This window comes from Lithobates pipiens, unplaced genomic scaffold, assembly GCF_037356315.1.
Source record: "Lithobates pipiens isolate NorthernLeopardFrog02 unplaced genomic scaffold, aLitPip1_a1.2 Scaffold_25, whole genome shotgun sequence".
NCBI classification, from domain to species: Eukaryota; Metazoa; Chordata; class Amphibia; order Anura; family Ranidae; genus Lithobates; species Lithobates pipiens.
Window position 1 is genome coordinate 6,059,666 of NW_027507787.1, and position 24,086 is coordinate 6,083,751.

Here is a 24,086-nt window from a genome sequence, read left to right on the forward strand (position 1 = left end):
CATGGAAGGCAGTGATAGAAGAGATTGGTTAAAGGACAGTGATGGAAGGCAATGATGGAGGGCACTGATGGAAGACATTGATAAGGGCACTCATGGAAGGCAGTGATGGAGGACACTGATGGAAGACATCGATAAGGGCACTCATGGAAGGCAGTGATGGAGGACACTGATGGAAGACATCGATAAGGGCACTCATGGAAGGCAGTGATGGAAGTCACACAAAAAAGGACAGTGATGGAGGGCAATGATGGAGGACACTGATGGAAGACATCAATAAGGGCACTCATGGAAGACAGTGATGGAAGTCACAAAAAAAGGACAGTGATGGAGGGCAATGATGGAGGACACTGATGGAAGACATTCAAAGCGCCTTGAGGTGATTCAGTTCGTGCTGTGCACTATACAAATATTTCATTCGTTCATTCATTCATAAGGGCACTCATGGAAGGCAGTGATGGAAGAGATTTATAAAGGACAGTGATGGAAGGCAATAATGGAGGGCACTGATGGAAGACATTGATAAGGGCACTCATGGAAGGCAGTGATGGAAGAAATGTATAAAGGACACTGATGGAAGGCAATGATGGAAGGCACTCATGGATCACATTGATAAGGGCACTCATGGAAGGCAGTGATGGAAGAGATTGATAAAGGACAGTGATGGAGGGCAATGATGGAGGGCACTGATGGATGACATTGATAAGGGCACTCATGGAAGGCAGTGATGGAAGTCACAAAAAAAGGACAGTGATGGAGGGAAATGATGGAGGACACTGATGGAAGACCTTGATAAGGGCACTCATGGAAGGCAGTGATGGAAGGCAATGATGGAGGGCACTGATGGATGACATTGATAAGGACACTCATGGAAAGCAGTAATGGAAGGCAATGATGGAGGACATTAATAAGGACAGTCATGGAAGGCAGTGATGGAAGGCAATGATGGTGGGCACTGATGGGTGACATTGATAAGGGCACTCATGGAAGGCAGTGATGGAATGCAATGATGAAGGGCACTGATGGATGACATTGATAAGGGCACTCATGGAAGGCAATGATGGAGGGCACTGATGGATGACATTGATAAGGGCACTCATGGAAGACAGTGATGGAAGAGACTGATAAAGGACAGTAATAGAAGGCAATAATGGAGGACATTGATAAGGGCACTCATGGAAGGCAATGATGGTGGGCACTGATGGATGACATTGATAAGGGCACTCATGGAAGGCAGTGATGGAAGGCAATGATGGAGGGCACTGATGGATGACATTGATAACGGCACTCATGGAAGGCAGTGATGGAGGGAACTGATGGAAGACATTGATAAGGGCACTCATGGAAGGCAGTGATGGAAGGCAATGATGGAGGGCACTGATGGATGACATTGATAAGGACACTCATGGAAAGCAGTAATGGAAGGCAATGATGGAGGACATTAATAAGGACAGTCATGGAAGGCAGTGATGGAAGGCAATGATGGTGGGCACTGATGGGTGACATTGATAAGGGCACTCATGGAAGGCAGTGATGGAATGCAATGATGAAGGGCACTGATGGATGACATTGATAAGGGCACTCATGGAAGGCAATGATGGAGGGCACTGATGGATGACATTGATAAGGGCACTCATGGAAGACAGTGATGGAAGAGACTGATAAAGGACAGTAATAGAAGGCAATAATGGAGGACATTGATAAGGGCACTCATGGAAGGCAATGATGGTGGGCACTGATGGATGACATTGATAAGGGCACTCATGGAAGGCAGTGATGGAAGGCAATGATGGAGGGCACTGATGGATGACATTGATAACGGCACTCATGGAAGGCAGTGATGGAGGGAACTGATGGATGACAGTGATAAGGGAACTCATGGAAGGCAGTGATGGAAGGCAGTGATGGAGGGCAATGATGGAGGGCACTGATGGAAGACATTGATAAGGGCACTCATGGAAGGCAGTGATGAAAGGCAATGATGAAGGGCACTGATGGAAGACATTGATAAGGGCACTCATGTAAGGCAGTGATGGCTGACATTGATAAGGGCACTCATGGAAGGCAGTGATGGAAGGCAATGATGAAGGGCACTGATGGAAGACATTGATAAGGGCACTCATGTAAGGCAGTGATGGCTGACATTGATAAGGGCACTCATGGAAGGCATTCATGGAAGGCACTCATGGAAGGCAGTGATGGAAGGCAATGATGAAGGGCACTGATAGAAGACATTGATAAGGGCACTCATGGAAGGCAGTGATGGCTGACATTGATAAGGGCACTCATGGAAGGCAGTGATGGAAGGCAATGATGAAGGGCACTGATGGAAGACATTGATAAGGGCACTCATGGAAGGCAGTGATGGAAGGCAATGATGAAGGGCACTGATGGAAGACATTGATAAGGGCACTCATGGAAGGCAGTGATGGAAGGCAGTAATGGAGGGCACTGATGGATGACATTGATAAGGGCACTCATGGAAGGCAGTGATGGCTGACATTGATAAGGGCACTCGTGGAAGGCAGTGATGAAGGGCACTCATGGAAGGCAGTGATGGAAGGCAATGATGAAGGGCACTGATGGAAGACATTGATAAGGGCACTCATGGAAGGCAGTGATGGAAGGCAATGTTGGAGGGCACTGATGGATGACATTGATAAGGGCACTCATGGAAGGCAGTGATGGATGACATTGATAAGGACACTCATGGAAGGCAGTGATGGAAGAGATTGATAAAGGACAGTGATGGAAGGCAATGATGGAGGGCACTGATGGAAGGCAACCATGCATGGCTATGATGGAGGGAAATGATGGAAGGCAGACTGGGCTGTGATAGAAGGGAATAGCAGAGGGCAGTGGTGGGCAGTGACGTCAGGCAGTGACGTAAAGCAGGGATACGTAGGTGACGGCGGGCAGTGTTGCGCACACTAATTGGCAGTAGCAGAACCGTCGGTGGGCAGATAGACGTACACACTGCCAGCCCTGCCCGTGTATTACGTCACAGGAAGATCTGGAGTCCCGGGGGTCGGTGCTGTGTGTGGCGGGCGGGTGAGGGCTCCTCTCTCTCTCTATGTATATGGATGAGGTTGCCAGGTGTTGACTTGTTGGAAGGAGAAGACATCCTCGGGTGACTCCTCCCCTTCAGCTACCTGTGTCCTCCCCTCCCCCTCCCTCCCTCCGTTCCCGGGTGTCCTCTCTCCATCTATGCCGATCTGAGGGATGTGACTGTGGTGGCGGCAGTGGCGGAGGAGGGACACAGGCGATCAGCTGGGAGGATTACAGCCGTGCACAGTCGTCGGAGAAGAGGAAAGGGAAGGTAGGAGGGAGCGGGGCTGGCTGGCTGACAGGCGGTGTGTGGAGGAGATTGTAGAAGATCCGGGGGAGATCGCCGTCCATGGTCGCAGAGCCCAGCCGCCTTCCCTCAGCGCACAGAGCCGGCCAGTAAGGCGGGAGGGAGGAGGAGGAGGGGAACCGATTAACACCGCAGCCCCATTTTCTGATGACATCCTATGGCAAACAGGTGCTGGGGAATGCCTAGAAATGAGAGGCTCCCCCATAGGCGGACAATGAGAGATCTGGGGCTACACCATTGCTTGGTGCTGCCAGTGTCACACTGATGCTGAGAGTCTATTCCAGAATAGAAGGGGCACAGCAATACACAGCGGGCATCCCTGACCAGGAGACATGAAGGACTTGCCTGGAAGCTTCTCCTGATCATCAATGACAGTGGAGTGAAGGTGTTGGGGATCTTATGGACTCCATTTGTCTAAGGAGGATTTCCCCCTTGCCATAAGACTGCCCTGGTTCTCTGTAGAGGAGGTGACCGAGGAAGGCCCCATCATCTGTCTGTCCTGCCCACTTTCTTGCAATATGGCTGGTGCAGGAATTTGGGGGTTGAGACAGAAGCGGCTTTCAGGGTTTCCTGGGTCCTCCTGTTAGCGATGGCCAGTGGCAACAAATCGCAAAGCAACTTCAGTAGCATTGGCTTAACCATGAACGCCATCAACAACAACAACAACATGCATCAAGATTCCTTCGTTCTTGCCAAGGGAGACCCCGCTCTCATTATTCCGGTCACTATGGAGGTGCCATGTGACAGTCGGGGACAGCGGATGTGGTGGGCATTCCTGGCCTCTTCTATGGTGACATTTTTCGGGGGCCTTTTTATTATCTTGGTGTGGAGGACTCTTAAATACCTTTGGACAGTCTGCTGCCACTGTGGGGGCAAGAATAAGGTAACCAACTCTGACCACTTTCCGGTTAAGTTTGTTGTGTGCTGGTATGAAGTGGGTTGTTTTGGGTTTACTTCTTTGGAAGGTAAGTTGTCGGAGTTTTTGAAAGTAGCTGGAGAATCCTCGACCAGAAAGGGATCAAAAGTGCACTCTAATTTTAGGCTCTTATTATGGAAAGGCAGAACAGTTGGATAGTCTCAGGACTACTAACATAGTTCTGTGTAATGTGATATTATTGCCACCGTCTAAGCAAGACCTGGATGGCCATCACTGCTAGTTTTCAAGTCTGCGTATTAACTATTTAGATTAGGTGGGGACTAAACGTGACCTACTGCAGCATTTGGGTACTTCTAAAGAGACGTAGCTAACACGTTTTAGGTCCGGAATTTGAATTTATTGAATAGGTGGACTAGTTGAGCTACAGAATCAACAAATGAAGAGTTTGTAAAAATGAAAAAGTCGAGATTATATATATATCTCTATATATATCAACAAAAAAAAAACGCGTAGCCAAATATATATTTTATTATATATAATTTATTATATAAAAAAATGCATAGGACAAGATATATATATATATATATATATATATATATATATATATATATATATATATATATATATATATATATATATATATATATATATATATATATATATATATATATATATATATTATAAAAAAAAAAATTGCATAGACAAGTTTTTGTGACATCAGGCTGCAGCAAATATACGTCCAAAGCTGACTTTGCTTAATCCATAATAATTCATTGCTTTCATATGCAAGTAGGATTACGGAAATATACATTGTAAACGCAGATTAATATCTGGTATTTTTTATTCTCAGATAATTATGACGGGAAGCAAAATTTTACATTTGGACATGTCAGTGTTTTAACATAACTTATTAGGCATTTCAGTAATTTATACGGAAGTTTTGATCAATTAAATTTAACAGAAACAAGATGAAGTCGTTAGATGAACAAGGTTGTGGACTTGCACTTCTTTCTTTCCTAGGATTGTTATTATTACCATTGCTTGTATAGTGCTGTCAATTTACACAGCGCTTTACTTATATATGGTACATTCACATCCAGTCCCTGACTTCAAAGAGCTTACAATGTAGGGTCCCTAAGCCCACGTTAACATTGGGCTGATTTGGCATGTGATTTTTGACATGCCAAATCTGAGCCTTTTGCCGGGCAATGGCACCTTCCGAATTGGTGTGATGCCGACTTTGTGGCGTGGCACCTATACCCAAAAGCAGTCTCTGCACTACTTTTGGCGACTTCGGGGGTGTTTTCAATAGACATCTGTGCGTCAACCCACACAGATATCTGTCAAATCCTCCCTGAAGTCAGGCTGAAATGACGTTTAAAATCGTGCGAGTTCAGCTAAAATCGCATGATTTCAAACCCGCCCTCCAGTGTGAATGTGGGCTCACGCACATTCATACATACACATACTAGGATAAAAATGTATGCTAGGAAAAAAAATCTACTAGTCATTATATCAGGAAGGTGACATGTTGAGTTGTAAGTCTGCCATGACTCCGTCCAAAGAACAGCTAACCACTAGCCGTCTGTCTGCGAACATCTTCACAATCCCATCCACCTAGATGTAGCCCTTGTCTTAAATTTAGCTATACCACAAAAATGTGCCTAATAACTTGATACATTTTATTTTTATTTTTTAGAGCTAAAAAAATAAAACGTTACATTCAGTTAATTCATTTTATTTTCTAAAATCACCATAATGCTTTAATTTTTAATAAAGGTAAATAAAGCAATAAGGCAGAGCTTTCCTTTTAAAATGTGTTATTTTGTCCAGGATTGTGTGGGTGGAGAAATTAAGTGAAAGGCACTTGCCCTACTCGGCCACAGTTAATGTTAGTTGTAAGATTATTATTATAATTATTATACAGGATTTATATAGCGCCAACAGTTTACGCAGCACTTTACAATATAAAGGGGGACAGTACAATTTTAATACAGATGGAATAGGAGGGCCCTGCGCATGGAGCTTACAATCTAAACAATGTCACCATTTGGGTTTTCACCCAATCAAAAGCTGCAGACCAGACCAAGCTGTTAAATGAAAACCGGTCACAGCTTATGTGTTTATGTATTTTATTTTGATAAGAAGCATCAATAATTTAGAATGGATTGTGGCTGCCACCATGATGACCACATGGTGTAGAACATGGTATCATTCACACATGATCTACACAAAGCAGAGGAAATGCACAGGGAGTTTCCTCCACTTGTGTTTTGATTTTTTTTTTTTTTTAAAGGAGTGAATACTAATTCCTTTAAGGGTTCAGTAGTCAAGATCAATGACGTGCTTCTTTAGGTAATGGCAGCCAATCAGGTATATGCTTTTATTACTGTGGTGCTCAGCTAATGACAGCTGATTTGTGATTGAATGCTATGAGTCACTATGCACCCTGCATCATCTTCAATTAAGCACTCTATTTTAATTAAAGCCAGGGTTTGTCACAGAGATATATATATATATATATATATATATATATATATATATATATATATCTATGTATATATGTATGTATATGTATCTATATCTTTGGACAGTGGTGCATCACATCATTAAAAAAAGTGCATGAAATGTTGTGAAGAACAACTAAAAATAATTCTGAGGTTACCCAGGAGTAAAGAGATATGACTGGTGTAGTTCTTGTCTGCAGTATTCCACGTAATAATCAGACTTTTAAAAGTAGATGATAGCGTTTTACACTAAAAAACAACCTGATAAATAACCTGTGGGCACAATGCAATTTTATGACATTGATACGTAGTGAAACGTGATGAGGCTTTCATTTTTTCATGTTCAGCTTAGCAATATTTCATACATGTGAACTTTCCCGGTAGACATAAGCACAGTTGCTCTAGATTAAAAAACTTATTTTCAGAATACATATATCTCATTTCCAAGCATATGAGCACCTGAGAAAAGAGGATTGTGACTTCTCCTCTTATATAAAATGATTCATAAGGGCTTTTACTAATCCATTGGCAGTGCACCAGTGTAAAGAATACCAACCTTGCCCTGCAGGCCCCTTGGTACAGACCTTTGGGCATCAACCTCCTCGTGCATTTCGGAGCCGAAGATGGAACACTTTTCTCCCTCCCACCTCTGTGACTTCCCATCAATAGCTTACCTTCATAGAGACGGTTGCTAAGTATCCCTGTTGTGTCATAGCCCTGCAGAATAGGGAAAATGAATACGCAGTATACAGCATAGGAAAAGAAGTCGGCTTGGCCTACACTGTAACAATCATAGACTGAGTGTGGAAGTAACAGACCACAGACCATTATAGAAAAAACAGGCAAAAGCCAAAAGAAATGAACCGTTTTAGTAGTCGAGCAGTTTGTCATACCTAAAGAGCGATAGGAGTGGTGCTTTTCAATAATGTACAGCATGCCTTTCTATGGGTTGTGTTGGTTCCCTTTCCCTGTAATATCCTTTTTGAAAGTGAGATAAGATATTGCTTTGATTACAGCAAGGATGGAATGTAAAATGAAGAGACTTGCTATAAATGTTCATTTTTCTTTGGAGGATGTGCCTGGTGGTGCAAGGTATAGGTAGGTACGAAGCAGCAGTTTATGATGTTGGTTTTAATAAGGGAATTTAGTAAAGGGGGAAAAAAGCTACAAGTATTCCCAGACAAATCTTTTAGATAAGGTAGTCTACAAAAATAAAAAAATTAAATTTAATTGTGATAACCCTCCAATTATTAATTAGCACACCAGAGCTCCCCTGGTGAAGAATATTAAAAACCATTTAAAAAAGGAGAACATTCTCTCATGGTCTCATCAGTCTCAATCACTCATGTCTCCAACTAATTTTAAACAAAAAAAATAGTGTTGCGCTACTTTGTATATACTATATGACAACGTTTTATGTAACAAAATCTCCAATCGGTAACCAAATGAATCCTATAAAAATAAAGTCATCAATCAAAACAAAGTCTCAGTGCTCAAAAATGTCCATCCTTCCTGTGAAAGACATACATTTCCAATCTGTGCCCCGCCTCAAGTAAAAGTGCTCCAGAAGGAATAGCTGCTTCCCTACAGGTCTCAAAAGTGTTATAAATGGATATAGATCACTCCATCTATCAGATTCCCCCTTATCAATTTAATCACTGGACTAAATGATTTGTAAGGTCCCTGCCAATCCTCCTATACGGTGGCTCAGGTCCTCTTTTTAAATCCACGGCAAACAAACTCCCCAACTTGTTGGCTACACAATCTCACCCAAGGAAGCTTCCAATTGTGTATTACGCTTTTTAATAAAAATAAACCCAAACGGCAGTAAAACGCACTCACATTTTGAAAAATGACATCACCACCATGGAATTAACCAGTTTTCGGACCAGTAGTGACGTTACTTGGCTCCGCTCCTTGGGTGAGATTGTGTAGCCAACAAGTTTTGGTGTTTGCCAAGGATTTAAAGAGGACCTGCCACCGCCATGATTGGAAAGGACCTTGCAATCTTTTAGACTGGTGATTGATTTTCCGCGGGGGAATCTGATGGATGGAGTGATCTGTATCCAGTTATACCACTTTTGAGACCTGTATGTCAGGTGAGTAGCCGTTTCTTCTGGTGGTGGAGCACTTTTACTTGAGGTGGAGCACAGATTGAAAATATGTCCCGGGATGGATGGATATTCTTGAGCATTGAGACTGTATTGATTTATCACTTTTTGATTATTATGGGATTCATTAGTTATCTATTGGAGATTTATTTTCGCATATCCTTTTGTCATACATTATATACGGAGTAGTGCAGCACTATTTTTTGTTTTGTTGTTTTTGATGTGGGAACACATTTTAAGTGTTTTTGCAGAAATCCGGTTATGCACTGTTTGTTTTTAGCACGGAGTGGTAGCGCAGAACTTTTTATATTCCTAATTTTAAGATTTGTTTTCCCCTTTTTTTTCCTTTTTATTTATTTTTAATTTTTTTGTTAATCTTTTCTAACCTTAAAACCAAATTTTGATATTTTGAAGATCCCTCCAGTAATGGTGAGCTGCATTGTGGCAACTATTTCCCTGAAGTTGGAATTAGTACTGTGTTCTGTATTGTCTGAAGGAAAGGCCCAATGGGTTTTTCCTATCTATGAAAACTAGAGAAATGCAAGCAGCAAAACAGATTGTTGCCCATTGTGATCAATGTGATACCTTCACTTTTCCAGAGAATAAAAGATAAAGCCTATTTTGTTCCCTTTTAGGCAATGGCTCAATTTTTGTTGCAGCTTGCTTCTTGCAGGTTGAAACAATGGGCCCTTTTCCAACTCCGTTCTTCTGTTTGCACTGTAGCCTACTATAATCTGTAGGCGATGCAGTTTTTTTTTTTTCTTGAATATTTCATATAGGGCACCAAATTTCACCAACTGCATATTGATCGCACTGATTATGTAGAGAGCAGCACCTTTCGCCTGGGAATAATAGGTTAAAACTACTATTTCTTTAAATGTGTCAAGCTAGAGCTTCATTTCCTAAGTAGTAATGACAGTGGCTTAATACATAACTTGGAAATCTATATTTTCTGTAGCCCACATTGCATGACTGTTTTATTGATGACTCTATATTCCGCTGGTACTATTTAGTCACTGTGGATTGGGGTAAAAAAAAAAGTTATGCAGAATTCAGGTGTTGGATGATTCATTTAATCAGGAAATGTCTTTTTGTTGGCTGTAATAGAAAATTAAGCAAAGCTGTGCTTTGCAGCAGTAGTGTACAGTTCCAGCACTGCAGTAAAGATTAACCCATCCATGAATGGAGGCAACTAAAAAAACTGACCAGACCAAATGTTGCAGTTTACTTTTTTCAGTGTACCTAATTGCTTTGTATACTATATTTATTATAAACGAGATTATATATATATATATATATATATATATAATTTTTTAATAACATTTTAGGCTTTCACTATTGCTTTTATAAGATATTTAGGATATGTATTTGTTTTATTTACAGACAAATAAAAGATAATATTTTTTGTTTAAGGCCTCATGCACATTGGAAGTTTTTTGGCTTCAGATTTTTTTTTTTTCTAAAGTTAAACTCCCCATCATGTTATCCTATGTGTCCATGTACACATAGGCTGCTATGAGCGGTTTTTGTCTGGGGCATTTTTTGGCTTTAAACCCCCCCCCCTCCCCAAAAAAAACCTATTGGTTTCTGAGAGGAGCTTTTCAACTGTAATAATGCTCTAACGTTAAAGAGGAAGTAAACCCTGATGGGTTTACTTCCTCTTTCATTCCCTGCAAAGGTAAAGTATAATAGGCTACTATGCATCGCATAGTAGCCCATTATGTGTCACTTACCTGACACGGGAGCCAGCGATGTCACCGCTGTCCCCTGTAGTCCGGCGCATCCATCTTTTCGGTGGGAATTTAAAGAAGGGGGGTGTGTGCGCTTGCTTATTAAACCCCAAAATAAGAGAAAAGAAACAATCTTATAAAAACAATCTTATAAAGTGACCAAGTGTAGATAAATGTGAAAATATGTGGACCATCAAAGGTGATCAATAAATAAGTGGGTCAACTCAAACCGTTAAAAATTGCGGGTATGTGCAAGGACTAATTAAAATTACTACGTACATAAAAAGTGCATAAAACATGTGCATATAATACTCAAAACAAATCAGTGAATCACAGCAGTAAAAAAATATACATATTAAAAATATTTATTTAAAAATATAAATATTCACTGATTTGTTTTGAGTATTATATGCACATGTTTAATGCACTTTTTATGTACGTAGTAATTTTAATTAGTCCTTGCACATACCCGCAATTTTTAACGGTTTGAGTTGACCCACTTATTTATTGATCACCTTTGATGGTCCACATATTTTCACATTTATCTACACTTGGTCACTTTATAAGATTGTTTTTATAAGATTGTTTCTTTTCTCTTATTTTGGGGTTTAATAAGCAAGCGCACACACCCCCCTTCTTTAAATTTTCATAAATTGAGAGTCCACTCACATAGTGATTGCTGCTGCTTTTTGTTTTTACCTCCCCCTATTTTACATAGAGCGCGGAAGCTCACAGATATACATCTTTTCGGTGGGGTCTCACAGCTCCGCCGCTGTCATTCGGCGGAGCCGCGATGACGTCACTCCCGCGCATGCGCACGGGAACCGACACGCACGGCAGGTCCGTTGTTGGAAATGCCGCGCTCAGTGCACCTGCGCGCCGCTGTAGACAGCGGTGCCTGTCTTCGGGCAAATATCTCCTAAACCGTATAGGTTTAGGAGATATTTCTTGGACCTACAGGTAAGCCTTAATCTAGGCTTACCTGTAGGTCAAAGTGGTTTGTAAGGGTTTACAACCACTTTAAACACTGATAAACGCTCAAAAATGTGGCTCACCAGCGTTTTTTTTGATCTATTAAAAAAAATAAAATTACAAAAAAATAAATAAAAAACGCTAAAAAGCCCTCAAACACTATTGCAAAAACTTTGAAAAACTCACTGCGAAGCTATTGGTGTTTTTTATATCCTTATTTTAACGTCCAGTGTGCATGAGGCCTAACCGTTAAGTTTAATTTAACAGTTAGCCTGAGTAATGCATAACATTTTCACATTTTGTCATGTTCCAACCAAAAACGTATATTATTATTTTACAGGATTTATATAGCGCCAAATTTAGCGCTTAACAAAATGAAGGCTGACATTAGTAACATTACAATTTGGTACAAGGGGAGGGTCCTACTTGTTAGATCTTACACCAGGAATATGCAATTAGCGGACCTCCAGCTGTTGCAGAACTACAAGTCCCCTGAGGCATAGCAAGACTCTGACAGCCACAAGCATGACACCTAGCGGCAGAGGCATGATGGGACTTGTAGTTTTGCAACACCTTGCGGTCTGCTAATTGCATTACCTGGCTTACACTCTAGGAAATTTATTTTGTTGGAATTTTATGTGATGGAACAACACAAAGTGACACATAATTGTGGAAGGGGAAGTGATAAATGGTTTTCAATTTTTTTTTACAAATATATGAAAAGTGTGGCTTGCATTTTGTATTCACCTCCCTTTTTACTTTGATTCCCCTAACTAAAATGTAGTGGAACCAATTGCCTTTAGAAGTCAAATTATAAAATAGAGTCCACCTGTGTGTAATTTAATCTCAGTATAAATACAGATGTTCAGTGAAGCATTGAGAGGATTGTTGGAGAACCTCAGTGAACAAACAGCATCATGAATGCCAGGGAACACACCAGGAAGGTCAGGGATAAAGTTGTGGAGAAGTTTAAAGCAGGGTTTGGTTATAAGAAAAATATCCCAAGCTTTAAACATCTCATAGAGCACTGTTAAATCCATCATCCGAAAATAGGAAAGAGGTATGGCGCAACTGCAAACCTACCAAGACATGGCCGTCCACCTAAACTGACAGGCCGGGCAAGGAGAGCTTTCATCAGAGAAGCAACCAAGAGGCCCATGGTAACTCCTTACCTGCTTTGGATTTTAAATGGTAACTTTATTCCCATGTTGTCTTCCCCATGCTCTTACTGCACTGGCATCTTATAGGGCCTAGAATAAATGGTGCCCATATGGCTTCCAGGTTCCACTATGTCCATGATTCATTTTCTGATGTCAGTACAGTTTTTGTATTGGCAAAATTATATCAAAACATCCAAATGAAGAAACTATTGAGAGTTATGTATAGAACATATGTTCTACCAAGTTGTCCATTTAGTAGCATTTACGTTGCAGTCCCAAAACACCAGTGAGGAAGAGCTTACCAATCTTCGCATTGCTTTTTTTTTTTTCTGGTTACAGGTTCATGCCTTCTACTGACTGCTTGAACACATTGTGTGCTTTCTGGTCTTTGGGTTGCAATTATATGTGGTTACATTTGTTAAAATTACCCAAAATAATATTTTTATGAGAAAAGTAGACTTGTTCAAGTTTACAACAACGGGTATCTTGCAAGCACTGGCATTTCTTATTTTTTATTGAAATGCTAAGCAGAAAAAAAGTATTAACAATGGACAGGCAGAGAGTATATAGGGCTTTTTCACACCAGTCCATTAAAGTGGTTGCAAACCCTTACAGACCACTTTGACCTACAGGTAAGCCTAGATCAAGGCTTACCTGTAGGTCCAAGAAATATCTCCTTAACCTACAAGGTTTAGGAGATATTTTCCAAAAACCGGGCACCGATGTCTACAGCGTATGCGCGCCGTAGGTAACGGCGCACTGAGCACGTCGCAAGTGAAGCCAAACATGCATTGCAAATCATCAATGACGGCTCCCGTGTGCATGCGCCGGAGTGACGTCATCACGGCTCCGGTGCTGTGACTGTCCGCTAGTCTGTGTCTGTGTCTGTGTCCGGGTATCATGGCGGTGACGGAGGAGGTGGTCGAGGACCATTGCGTTGCGGGGGCTTCAATCTCAGTATGCTATGAATACTAGCTCATTATGCCTTTGCCTTGCAGGGTGTAATTTTTTTTGCTATTTTTTTGACTTTACTTCCTCTTTTAATCTGCATTGCTTTCCACACCACTGCACGTGTATGGTGTGAACAGGGCATGTAGAAATGTTTTCTATGGTCTGAACAAGCCCTAAATCACTTTCTGCAAACACCTTCATTGCAGAGGAGCTCATGGTAGTTTTTAGAAGAACAGAGGCTGAGTTTATGGAGGAGTAGATGTTCTGCTGCCTGCTGTTGGATATCTACCTATGCGCCCAGCCTAAAGATGACCTGTAAATGAAAGCAGCATGATCCGTCTGTCAAGTCTGAACATATAGCTGTAGGGTGACAGGTGTTTTCAGTTGTTAGAGTAATTTTCATTACAAGAGAAGGCTTTCCAACATATTGGACAGTCTTTTTGTGACCAAACGTTCATTTTCCCATTCTAATGGGGTGCCTAATACAGATAAGTTGCAATTAAGCCTCTTTACCAGTTATCAGGACTTATCAGGTTAACTTAAAGGGGTGTTCCGGCTGCAATTTTTTTTTTTTAAAGTCAGCAGCTACAAACTCTGTAGCTGCTGACTTTTAATAAGGACACCTGCCTGTATAGTGAGCCTGCGATGTCGGCCCCCCCGATGCCGGCCCCCCCGATGCCGATCCGTCCATCAGATCGGCTGTTGGCACCGCCATCTTAACGAAGGGAAAGAGGCAGTGGAGCCTTGTTGCTTCACTGCCCGTTTCCTACTGCTCATGCCCGAGTCACGCGGAGCTTTGTGAATGGCCCCGTTGTTTTCTGGGACACACACATGTCCCAGAACACAATGGGGCAGCTTGCTGAAGAGGAGCAAGCGCCACGGAATAGGAATAGGAATATTTTTTTTTTTTTAAAGAATATTAATACAATTTTAACACTGGTAAAACATTTGCCTATTTTGGACTTCAAAATAGCAATATCTTCTTAAAATGGAAGTAAACCCTTCCAAACAACTTTGACCTACAGGTAAGCCTAGATTAAGGCTTACCTGTAGGTCCAAGTAATATCTCCTAAACCTATATGGTTTAGGAGATATTTGCCCGAAAATGGGCACCGCTGTCTACGGCGCATGCGCCGTAGACAGCGGCGCGCAGGCGCACTAAATGCGGCAAGTCCAAGAATGGATTTGCCTAATTTGTCGACTCCCGTGCGCATGCGCGGGAGTGACGTCATCGCGGCTCCGCCGAATGGCAGCGTCGGAGCTCCGAGACGCGACTCCCGTGCGCATGCGCGGGAGTGACGTCATCGCGGCTTCTCCGCTGTCATTCGTCGGAGCTGCGAGAGACGCCACAACCAAGATGGATGCGGCGGACTACAGGTGACAGCGGCGACTTCGCTGGCTCCTGTGTCAGGTAAGTGACACATAATGAGCTACTATGCGATGCATAGTAGTCCATTATGCTTTACCTTTGCAGGGAAAAAAAGAGGAAGTAAACCCATCAGGGTTTACTTCCTCTTTAATAATCCTGGCATTTATTTTTACAAAGTGATTGTAAATCTTCGTTTTTAAAATTAACAAACATATACTTCCACTATGCAGTTCGTTTTGCACAGTGTGGTTACGAATCTCATCTTCTGGGGTCTCCTGGCGGCACTCGCGGCTCCTCCTTGAATCGGTAAACCCCCTGGGAGAAGCGCTCTCCTTGGGGATTACCTTGCGGGCGCACTTGTGTGCATAGACACAGAATGCTGGATTCTGCCCCGTCCCCCGTGAAAGGAAAGGGGGAGAGAGAGAGAGTGTGAAAAGAAAGGAACGTGTATGAACATCGTTGATAACAGTAACAAGAAAGACTGTCATGTGCAACTAAAAGATAGTTTGTGATAACTGCAGGTTGAGCCCGGGGTGCTCCCCAGTCACAGGGGGGTCCCTGGGCCCTGACCTATCATCCCAACAGGGATCTAAACCCGTATAGGGGCGGTGTACAGGGGGAACATGGGCCAGCATAGTAGAAAGTAGGAGCAATACAGAAAATGTCTTGCATTTAAACATTTATTAAACAAAACAAAAACATCCAATCAGTTCACTTGTATGTATAATTTTAGATAAATTATATATATATATATATATATATATATATATATATATATATATATATATATATATATATATATATATATATATATATATATCTCTATCCACAAAAACGGGTAATCAAAACTTTTGGATGAAAAAAATGGGCTAACTTTAGTGTGTGTTTTTTTTTTTTTTTTTTCTTTTTTCTTAAATCGGTGTATTTTTTTCCCAAAAAATTGCTTTGAAAGACCTCTGCACAAATACTGTGTGACATAAGATATTGCAACAACCGCTATTTGATAGCTAGGATCTCTGTTAAAAAATATATATATAAGTTTTGGGGGGTCTAAGTGATTTTCTGCCAGAAAATACAGGATTTTTATTTGTAAGCAACAAGTGTCAGAAAAGATTTAGTCTTTAAGTGGTTAAACTGAGAACTCTACACACTGAGTTGAATTCATTCATAAGTGGAAACATTGTATCTCTTTACTCTTTTCTTGGCAGACTGCCCAGAGAGGAAACCAGTCGCTTCACTGTTGTCTTCAGACAACTTGCACTGACTTCTATTACAGAAGTCATTTGAAAGTCGTGCTGAAGATATCGACCTTTTTTAACAGCACAATCGGCCAATGCCAATTAATTAAAAAAAATGCCAAGTATCAGCCGATATATATCGGTCGACCTCTAGTTGTAAACCCTTAGACCACTACAGGTAAGCCTAGATTAAGGCTTACCTGTAGGTGCTTGAAATATCTCCTAAACCTACATGGTTTAGGAGATATTTATGATGTCCCTGAACGATGCCACCTTGATGCATTCGCCGCTTGCGCACTCTTGAAAGGGAAACGCTGTACCATTTCAGGCTGGGGACAAGCCGTGACTGGCGGCTCCCATGCGCGGGAGTGACGTCATGTGACTCCGACCAGTCACAGAGCCGGAGTTCGTGGCCCTGGAAGGAAAAGGGGGGAAGAAGGGATGCTTCCTGCCAGTGAGGAAATTGGGGACATTGCAGGCTTCTGTTTCAGGTAAGTGACATGTAATGTAGCCCGTTATGCTTTACCTTTGCAGGAAAAAGAGGAATAAAACCCATCAGGGTTTTATTCCTCTTTAAAGGCTTTGGAAGTATCTGAGAAAAATCAAACTCCTCCAATGCAAGTGATGCCTGCATATGTTTTAAAGTGTAACTAAGGGCAAAACTCGTTTTCTTTAGTTTTGGAGAGAGTAAAGAGGGATCAAATACCTGTCAGGTTTTTATTGCTGTCTGTGCACCGATTTCACATTCCCCATTTGTCCTGTTTGCCATTATCATTGAAAGTGAAAGAAAATCCAAAATTTTGGGTTGACATCAGAAAAGCAATAGAGGGAAAATCTTTCAACAGGGACACAACTTCTGGTGACACCCAGGGATTTCCTCTTTTTTTTTTAAATGGATTTCCTCTCACTTCCTGTTTTGGCTATGATACAGGAAGTGAATGAAATGATGCCCTATATGTCACAGATGGCCAAAAAAAACCCCAAAAAACTGACAAGTGTCATAACCTTACCTTGCTCTATCCAAAATGGGGGGGAAAAAGGTTTTTTTTTTTTTTTTTACACTTTTTAACCACTTGCTTACTGGGCACTTAAACCCCCCTCAGTCCCAGACCAATTTTCAGCTTTCAGCGCTGATGCACTTTGAATGACAATTGCGCGGTCATACAACACTGTACCCAAATGAAATTTTTATCATTTTTTTCCCACAAATAGAGCTTTCTTTTGGTGGTATTTAGTTACAGCTTGGAGTTTTATTTTTTGCTAAACAAACAAAAAAAGATGCAAAAAAATAAAATCATGTTTTAATAGTTTGTTATAAAATTTTGCAAACGGGTCATTTTTCTCCTTCATTGAAGTGCGCTGATTAGGCGGCACTGATGGGCTGCATTGGTGGGCACTGATGGGCTGCATTGGTGGGCACTGATGGGCTGCATTGGTGGGCACTGATGGGCTGCATTGGTGGGCACTGATGGGCTGCATTGGTGGGCACTGATGGGCATAGTTAAGGCGGCACTAATAGGCACAGATAAGGCGGCACTAATAGGCACAGATAAGGCGGCACCGATGGGCAAAGATGGGCACAGATAAGATGGCACGGATGGGTGGCACGGATGGGCACTGATGGGTACTGATAGGTGGCACTGATAGGTGGCACTGATAGGTGGCTCTGATAGGTGGCTCTGATGGGCACTGATGGGCGGCACTGCTGGGCACTGATGGGCGGCACTGATGGGCGGCACTGGGGTGCAGCACCTTTGAGGCAGATTGGGTGGCACTGTGGGTGGCACTGTGGGCACTATGGGCACTGACGGGGGGCACTTACTTTTGCTTTTTATTTTACTTCAGGATGGCACTGCGGGAGGCAGGTGGGCACTGGCAGGTGGCAGGTGGTCCCTTGTATTGATGGCCGTGATCGGGACTGATGTCCCGATCACGGCCGCCGGTGATCGGCTTTTTTTTTTTCTCCTCGCGCTGTCAGCGCGAGGAGGAATAATAGCCGATTACCGGCTCCGTTCTATCACATGATCAGCTGTCATTGGCTGACAGCTGATCACGTGATAAGGGGTCGGGATCGACCCCTTGCACGGATCGGTGATCAGGCTTGTCTCATGGACTCGCCGATCACAGAGCGCGCCGCGCGCGCCCCTCAGGGGGCGCGCAGGCCGCTCGTACACGGGACGACGTCAATAGACGTAGTCCCGGAAATGTAGGTCCGCGCTAATGCCGTCATTTGGCAATAGCGCGGATCCCAAGTGGTTAAATAGCAATAAACTTTGATTTATTATATCGAATGTATTCGTAAATTTGGCCATTCAATATTGGACTTAGCTTCTGCCTTTAACAATGACGCCTATTTCATGAAAACAGATTTTAAGACGGCCATACATGGAACAAAATTTGACTGGTGAGCAGGGACTGGCCAAATTTCGAACCATGTATAGGCAGGCTGGTTGTACACAAGTCAATCTATTGATCATCTTGTTTACAACCAGCCTGTTGGGAGATTTGTCTCTCAAGCAGTGCCCACGAATATAGTTGGCGGTGCTGATCGGTGTATTCTGATGGCAGTGAAGTTTCCCTGCTATCAGAATGCAAAAGCTCAGTGGCAGGGTTTCCCCCATCTGCATCGAGTTTGCGGATAGTGAAATCGAGTGATTTTCTTTTGTTCAGTCTGCTGACTCGTGTATGGCCAGCCCAAGGTTTTACCGTTTTCTATAAAATTTTCCAAAAAACAGATCTTTTATGGATTTGGAAAAATTTGCCAGAGAAAATTAAAGTGGAAGTTCAGTCAAAATCGAATTAATGCTAAACTTCCTCCCACCTCCATTTTTAACCTATTCTAGCTACCTTGTGAAAGGAAAGCTGCTTATACTTCCCTTCTCCAGTCCGATCACATGATCAGGACACGGTGCCAGCTTCAGTGTAGAGGAAGGGCAGCCAACAATGAATGCGCCATAGTAAGCCTATGTGTGACGTCACTGCACAAGCATTCACAGCCGTTATCGGTGATCTCCGCTGCTGAGATCATGTGACCGGACCAGAGTGGCTTCAGAATAGGTAAGTATACAGATCGTTTCTTTACAGGGTTCAGTAGAATAGACTTGTAATGAGGATGGGAGTAGGTTAAGCCTTAGTTCGATTTTGACTAAACTTCCACTTTAATTGATAGGAATTTCTCTATCCTAAATCTTAGAGATATCCACTTTCAGTAATTGCGAGATCTATTGATGGTTTTGTATGGTATCTTGATAGGTATGATTAGGGCTTTTTTTCTCAGAGAAAAGGTGCAGGAACTCCCCCTTTCCGAGTCACCCCTTGTCTCCGCCCCCTACCCACCTCCTGAGCCCTATTCCTTGGTTCCACCCCCCTACCCACCTTCCAGTATCGCACCTTTTTAAAGAATACAGAATCACATATAATTTTGTGGTGCTCAGTAATTTGTATGGAATTTTGGTAATGATCGCAAGAAAAGCAGTAAAATGGACCCCCTGCAGCCAGTAACAATAGGGCCCCACGTCAGCAACAATAGATCCCCCCCCCCCCCCCAACAACAATGGATCATAAGCAACATTTCCCCTCTACTAACAGTAGACTATCAGCAGCAACAACAGATCTCCCCACAGCCAGCATCAATAGACTCTCCGTCAGCCAACAACAATAGATCCCTCCCTCAACAGTAGATCTCTCCCAGCAACATCTGACCCCCCAGCAATATAAGACTCGCCCTCAGCAACAATAGGTTCCCCACCAGCAACAATAGACCTCCTCAGCAACAATAGACCCCCCCCCTCTGCAAAAATAGACCCACTCCAACCAGAATAGATCCCCCAATCAATAGACCCGGCAGCACACCCCAGCTTTTCTTGCCATTCCATAAATCAGTGCTGGAGGTGCCGGAACTGCGTACTTCCGCGTTCCCGCTGAAAAAAAGCCCTGGGTATGATGAGGCATCTAGAGGTTTTGGATGGCGGGGGGCTGGGCAGGATTTCTTAAAGTGTTACTAAACCCACAACAGAAAAATCATTGTGTATATGCCGTAAAGCATGCTTTTTATACTCGCTGTGGAACCTAAGGGGTTAATCATTTGCATTGTGTAAAAAGGTTGTTTGATCCTGTCTTCTCTGATTCTCCCCTTCTTCCACTGTCCCTAGTCTACCTCCTGATAGTACATAGCCTTTGGAGTCACTCTGCAACATGCTCAGTTTGGTGTGTATTGCTAGAGTTTTTTTTTTTTTTCTTTTTTTTCTTTGGAGGGTGCATGTGATCAGCACAGAGCCAATCGGCAATGTCCAGACAGAGGGTCAGGGGTCCTGCAGCCTCTGTAGGACAGTCGGAGGAGAATGAAAACTCCTCCTACAAGCTTTAACCAGACACTAATAGAAGTCATAAGACTGCTTTATACCGCTGATGAGAAAAGGTATTTAGCAGTTTATATTTACTAAAATAATTGCATTTCTGTGTACTGTGGGAGGCCAGATATAGTCAACGCTTTAACATGTGACTGCCGTGATTGGCTGTCACAGTGGTCACATGATCGGAAATCTCCCGATCGCAATTAGAGATATTCGGGAGCTTTCTGGTAGCCGCTGGTAACTGTCGGGAGCGCTCTCGACACAGCTCTCTTTATCTTTAGGTACGCATATATGCGGCCTCTCTGTATTGAGGCCCACTTGCTGAGAGCCTGCGTATATGACTATGGCCGGTGGGAAGGAGTTAATTGTAACTATAATAATGAGTTTTCAGGTTTGGAAAAAGGGATATATATATGTTTTTTTTTTTTTTTTTTTATCTTACAAAATTAGTAAATATTTCTAAGAAGGATTGTTTTAACGCTTTCTGAACATTCAACCATAGTCTCACGTTAATCAAAAAATGATATAACAGTGCAAACTTGATTACAAATTTCTATTGCTTAAGGGGGTATCTTCTTTGGGAGGGGGCATAAATGTGACGATTGAGTGGGCGCAATTTTTTACTTTTTTTTATATAAACAGTCTGCAGAGAAATGTTCAGTTTATGTATTATACAGTATATTGTGTGAGTTTAGTGTTTCTTTTGTAATCATTTTTGTTAAACTGTAAAAAGAACCAAGTTCAAAAAGACAGAGACATCCGCGAGCAACCTGCTGCTTTTGTTACATGTCACTCTACAAGATATGTTTTCTGAGGGTCTGTGAATACTCTGAGTATTATAAGAGCAGAACAGCAGACAGAGAGCTAATACTAGCAGCTAATTAGTGAGATTATATACTCCATCTGCCAGCTGGCAGCTCAGCCAATCGGCTGCAGGCACACTGTTTACCCACGAAGGACCATCACCTGGCTAGGAAGGGCAATGAGAGTATTCGAGATAAGACTTTTCTACAGAGGCGTCTAATCTGTATCCATACACTGATAATGATCTCATTGATAAATTATCCGAAAACCCAAAGCAGTGGGAAATTGTTTTTGTTGGTAAAAGTAAACTAGATCATGGTTTATTTTACTTGACATTAGTACATAAATTATTGCACAAAATCACAATGCTATAAACTGTTTAAATATTAAAGAACAGTTTATAATAGGTTGACATCTGTTCTTTTATCACTGTAAACTAATGACCTGTTCTCGTGTGTTCAGCATGTCCTGCTGAAGATAGGGGGATCGGAGAAGACTCATCTTTAGTTGTTAGTACATAGGAACTTGCAAAAGTGAAGGTTTGTGAGCCTGTGTTAAAGGATAAGTTTCTTTAAAAAAAAATTAAAAAAAAAAAAAAAAACGCACAACAAATGCACATTTTTTTACTTTTTTATTTTTTTTCAAAAAAGTTAAAAAATTGCATTTGTTGTGCGTGGGTTTTTTTTTTTTGTTATTCTGTTATGCCGCGTACACACGATCAAACAATCGGGTGGAAAAGTCCGGCAAACTGAAGTCCGCCGGACAATCCCCCCGTGTGTAGCCTCCGGCATACTTTTCTGACCCGAAAGTACGGCGGACTTGGAAAGTAGTTTTGCACTCCAATCTTCCCACCGGACTCGCATTTCGGCGGACAATCCGGCCCTGTGTATGCCAGTCCGCCGTACTTTTGAAATGAGCGGACTTTTCCCGCCCGGAGAAAAGTCTGCGTGTGTTTATCTTGTGTGTTGTGTTGTTTTTGTACTTTATTTTACAGGTGAATGGGTAGGGGTACATTGTACCCCATACTCATTCACATAGGGCGGGGGGCCGGTATCCGGGGGCCCCCTTATTAAAGGGGGCTCCCGGATTCCGATAAGCCCCCCCACCCGCAGGCCCCGACAACCAACGGCCAGGGTTGTCGGGAAGAGGCCCTTGTCCTCATCAACATGGGGACAAGGTACCCCCCATGTTGAGGGCACGTGGCCTGGTACGGCTCGGGGGGGGGGGGGGCGTTCGCTCGTATCCCCTTTCCTGGCCGGCCGAGTAGCGTGCCTCGGACAAGGGTCTGATGTGGACCTGGGGGGACCCCCACGCCGTTTTTTTTTTTCGGCGTTGGGGTTCCCCTTTAAGTCCATACCAGGTGTCGGGGCCAGCGACGTCTCCTTCCCGCCTACCTGGAGACGCGCTCGAAATGAGCGGACTTTCCTCCGCGTGCGTGGGCGAGTCCGTTCATTTCAAAAGTAGGGCGGATAGTACGGCGGACTTAGTATGCTGTATTAGTCCGCTGAAAAAGTGCTGTGTGTGGGCAAATAGCCCGTTCGGAAAGTCTGGAGGGAAGTCCGCCAGACTAAGTCCGTCGGATAGTCGGCTACGTGTGTACGCGGCATTAGTGTGAGCTGTCTGCTCGTACCTCGTATGGGCAGGCAGTTACACTCTGAGGCTCAGTTCACACCTAAACCGGCCGCAGATCGCACAGCAACGCTGTCCATCCTTGTTCTCCATTTCAGGGATGAATCGGGGCAGAATCTTTGCCTGAATTCGGCCCTGAAACAGAGGCAAAGAAGCACAGCGTTTTTGTGCAGTGCGGTCCGCAGACACTCCGGAGACAAGTGAACTTGCTCCATAGAGAGCCAGTCATATTCTTCTGCTATGCGAATTGGATGAAGGGAAACCCGTATCCAAATGCATAGGTGTGAACCCAGCCCGACAAAGCTTAATTTAACTATTACAGCGATCAGTAATACCCTGGTAGTTCATTGAGAACTACTACAAGCCAACAGCTGCAAAGGCTGTTGGTAATTGTAGCTCTCCCATTCACAGAACTCTGTGAATAAATGACGCAGGCGGAGAAGGTCCCCGGCTTGCTATCACTACAGGCAGCAGATCGGGGAGATGCTGCAGCAGTGGGAACAAGTTACATGTTCCACCCTTAAAAACTGTAACCAGTTTCCAAACATGACCTTCTCCTTTCATTTTAAACATGCAGTCGCTTGCAGATGAATTGGATGTTTAACCCCCTAATATCAGCCTGTAATACCCCTTCATTACCTGCCATTTCTCAGTCTACAGTAGTTTTGACTGACAAATGCTCCATCACGCAACATTGTATCCAAATGAGTTTTATTATTATGATACTACAGGATTTATATAGCGCCAACAGTTTGCACAGCGCTTTACAACATGAGGGCAGACAGTACAGTTACAATACAATTCAATATAGGAGGAATCGGAGGGCCCTGCTCGTTGATGCTTACAAGCTACCGTAGGATATCATTTATTTTTTTTTATTTTTTTTTTGAGACAAATAGAGCTTTCTATATTTACTAATGACTGATTTTTAAAAATGTTTTACTATAAAAAGACCAACATTTTTTAAAGTGCTAATAAACCCTGGGGAAGAAAACCCTGCAAGATAATGGCATAATGTGCTAGTATGCATCGCT

General features: G+C 42.7%; 1 protein-coding gene across 27 annotated transcripts in view; it reads left to right on the forward strand.

The window, feature by feature from the left end:
- The first annotated feature begins 2,999 nt into the window (after positions 1–2,999).
- Positions 3,000–24,086, forward strand: part of KCNMA1 (potassium calcium-activated channel subfamily M alpha 1) — a 908,686-nt gene continuing 887,599 nt past the window's right edge. For 4 of the 27 annotated variants that reach the window (XM_077454005.1, XM_077454014.1, XM_077454008.1 and 1 more), the window contains exon 1: positions 3,030–4,235. In XM_077454005.1, coding sequence (XP_077310131.1) covers positions 3,942–4,235 — 294 coding nt within the window. In that variant the 5' untranslated portion in view covers positions 3,030–3,941. Of the gene's footprint in view, positions 4,236–24,086 lie in introns of all 27 variants that reach the window. The other 23 variants (XM_077453993.1, XM_077453995.1, XM_077453997.1 and 20 more) reach the window with 15 other exon arrangements.